The sequence below is a fragment of the Plecotus auritus genome, assembly GCF_963455305.1.
Source record: "Plecotus auritus genome assembly, chromosome: 3".
Classification (NCBI taxonomy): Eukaryota; Metazoa; Chordata; class Mammalia; order Chiroptera; family Vespertilionidae; genus Plecotus; species Plecotus auritus.
The window spans coordinates 171,014,092-171,016,782 of record NC_137772.1 but is presented as its reverse complement, the minus strand read 5'-3'; the positions used below and the strand labels follow the sequence as shown (position 1 = coordinate 171,016,782).

The 2,691-nt window shown below is 34.4% G+C and overlaps 1 protein-coding gene across 1 annotated transcript; it reads left to right on the top strand.

Moving 5' to 3' along the window:
- Positions 1 to 1,366: 1,366 nt before the first annotated feature.
- Positions 1,367 to 2,302, top strand: LOC308243357 (olfactory receptor 6C2-like; the record flags this gene model as incomplete). Its single annotated transcript, XM_080658661.1, has 1 exon — positions 1,367 to 2,302. One exon carries the CDS (start codon positions 1,367 to 1,369, stop codon positions 2,300 to 2,302), a length of 936 nt encoding a protein of 311 aa, XP_080514787.1.
- Between the last annotated feature and the right edge of the window lie 389 nt (positions 2,303 to 2,691).

Sequence of the window (2,691 nt, the reverse complement as noted above, 5' to 3'; positions counted from 1 at the left end):
TAGCACATAAATTATCTGTAAGAGGCCAGAAAATAACAACTGCCATATATGAAGCATGTACCATGCATCAGATTTTATACAAAACAAAGAGGTACATAAAAGTGTGTTGGAAATTGATTTTAAACTTGTGGTACATTCATAAACCTATTTCAATGTAGGTGACATTTTGAAATAATAGAACAAAAATACAAAAACAAAAAGGGATTTAAAAACTGGAGTCACACAAATACACTGGATTGAAATTGAATAGAATTTAATTAAATGCATTTATCTTATAGAAATGTAAAATATGTTTTAAGATTATCATTTTAGGTGAATATGATAGATACTGTTTTTATCTCCATTTTGTAGATTAACATATTGAATGCCTGAGAAGTTGGAAAACTTGCCAACAGTCATACAGATGAAGGCAGAAAAGCAGGTACTGAACAATGGAGCTCTCGATCTGCTCTTAACCTCGATGTACTGCTGCTAAGGCTAAGACTGAGGGAGATGATAAAGACATGTGCATGGAGAGTATATTTAGTAATTTGGAGTTGATTTTGGACTTAGTAATAGTGACAAAAAGGTGTCAGAGTGTTTTCCATGCTTAACTAGACAGAATGAAAGCATTAAAAAAATGAGTTTTTCCCAGCTGTACATCATTGGGCCTGACATTTCTTCACCTACAGCAAATACATCATGCAGTAAAATACTCTGTATTGTAGACACTGAGCGTAAATTATACACTAGCAGAGAAACATAAGGAGAGTCAGAAGAATCATCCAACAATGTTTAAGCTACATGTTAAAACATAAAAACAAAACAACATAAACACATTTGGTCATAGTGGCAAAATATAAAATACAAGTTACAGGTGGACCAACAACACCTGTGCATGGAGCCCAGATTAGTTCTTACATGTTTACATTTTATCATGACCAAATCTTCATGGAAAGACATGAAAAGGGTATTACATGTAAATATTCACCTTTGAGATAAGAAATCTTAGACATAAGAAGAAATCATAATTTTGTTGAATCACAAAACATTATATAGGTCAAAACTACCCACGTGAGAAAGTTCAGTCTTTGGTATAAGTTAAGACTGAAATAAAAAAGGAAACAACAATGCTAAAATGATTTTTATATTTAAAATATGTTTTAAAACCTATCACAAAACTGCCAAAACAATAAAATAAAATAAGCAATTAAGTAGCAAGGCCCACCAGAGTGTTGGCAATATCAACTACTAATTTATAGAAGAAACTGCATGTGAATTAGTTTGCTATCTCTAATAGTCACTGTTGATCTTTATCTGGCTTTGATACCACTCTATTCAAATAGAATATCTCGAAACTTTACATGAAATTAAATAAAATTCAGTAATGAAAAACCACACAATAACAACTTTCATCCTCTTGGGACTGACAGATGACCCTCAACTTCAGGTTCCAATTTTTACTTTTCTATTTCTCACTTACATGCTGAGTATAACTGGGAATCTGACCATCATATCCCTCACTTTAGTGGACTCCCACCTTAAAACACCCATGTACTTCTTCCTACAGAATTTTGCCTTGTTAGAAATCTCATTTACATCTGCTTGCATCCCTAGATATTTGTACAACATAGCAACAGGTGACAGAGCAATTACATATAATACTTGTGTTGTTCAATTGTTTTTTGCTGACGTCTTTGGAGTAACTGAATTTTTTCTGTTAGCTGTGATGTCCTATGACCGCTATGTGGCCATCTGCAATCCCTTGCATTATGTGACCATCATGAGCAGCAGAGCCTGCAAGAGCCTTGTCCTCTGTTGTTGGATGGCTGGCTTATTGATCATACTCCCACCATTTACTTTGTTCCTACATTTGAAATTCTGTGATTCAAATGCCATTGATTATTTTGTCTGTGATGTATCTCCTTTGTTGAAGATTTCATGCTCAGACACATGGCTCATCGAGCACCTGGTTATTGTCTGTGCTGTGCTGACCTTCATTCTAACCCTTGTGTGTGTTGTTTTGTCCTACATTTACATCATTAAGACCATTCTAAGATTGCCCTCTGCCCAACAAAGGAAAAGGGCCTTTTCCACCTGTTCTTCCCATATGATTGTGGTTTCACTCACTTACGGAAGCTGTATTTTCATCTATATCAAACCTTCAGCCAAGGAATCAGTGGCTATTAATAAGGGTGTGACAGTACTAATGACATCCATCGCTCCTATGTTGAACCCATTCATTTACACTCTGAGAAACAAACAAGTGAGACAAGCTTTCAGTGACTCATTCAAAAATATTGCATTGGTCTCAAAGAAGTAAGAGAACGTTCAAGTAAAAAAATATATATATCAAGCTAAGCATAAACCATTAAGCTACAAATCTGTTTGTCTCTTTATGATCTGATCCCTATTCACATTAACTTTCTCAAACATTAATTGCACCCAGAATGAACGCCCTCCACCATGTGGGTTCACTCCTTTAATCCTCCTGCAAGCAAACCTCTTTCAGGGTACGATCCCAATCAGAAGAGATGATAATAATTTTCTAGTGAGTATAAGCCTGATGTTACTTATAATCTATTAAGTTGAAATGAAGAAAACTAAAACAAATACAAATCAAACAAGGAAATAAACAGTTGTTGTTTTTTATTTTCTTCGACTTGAAAGAAAATAATTGATTTAAACTGTTCTTCTAGTCTTCCCATCAAA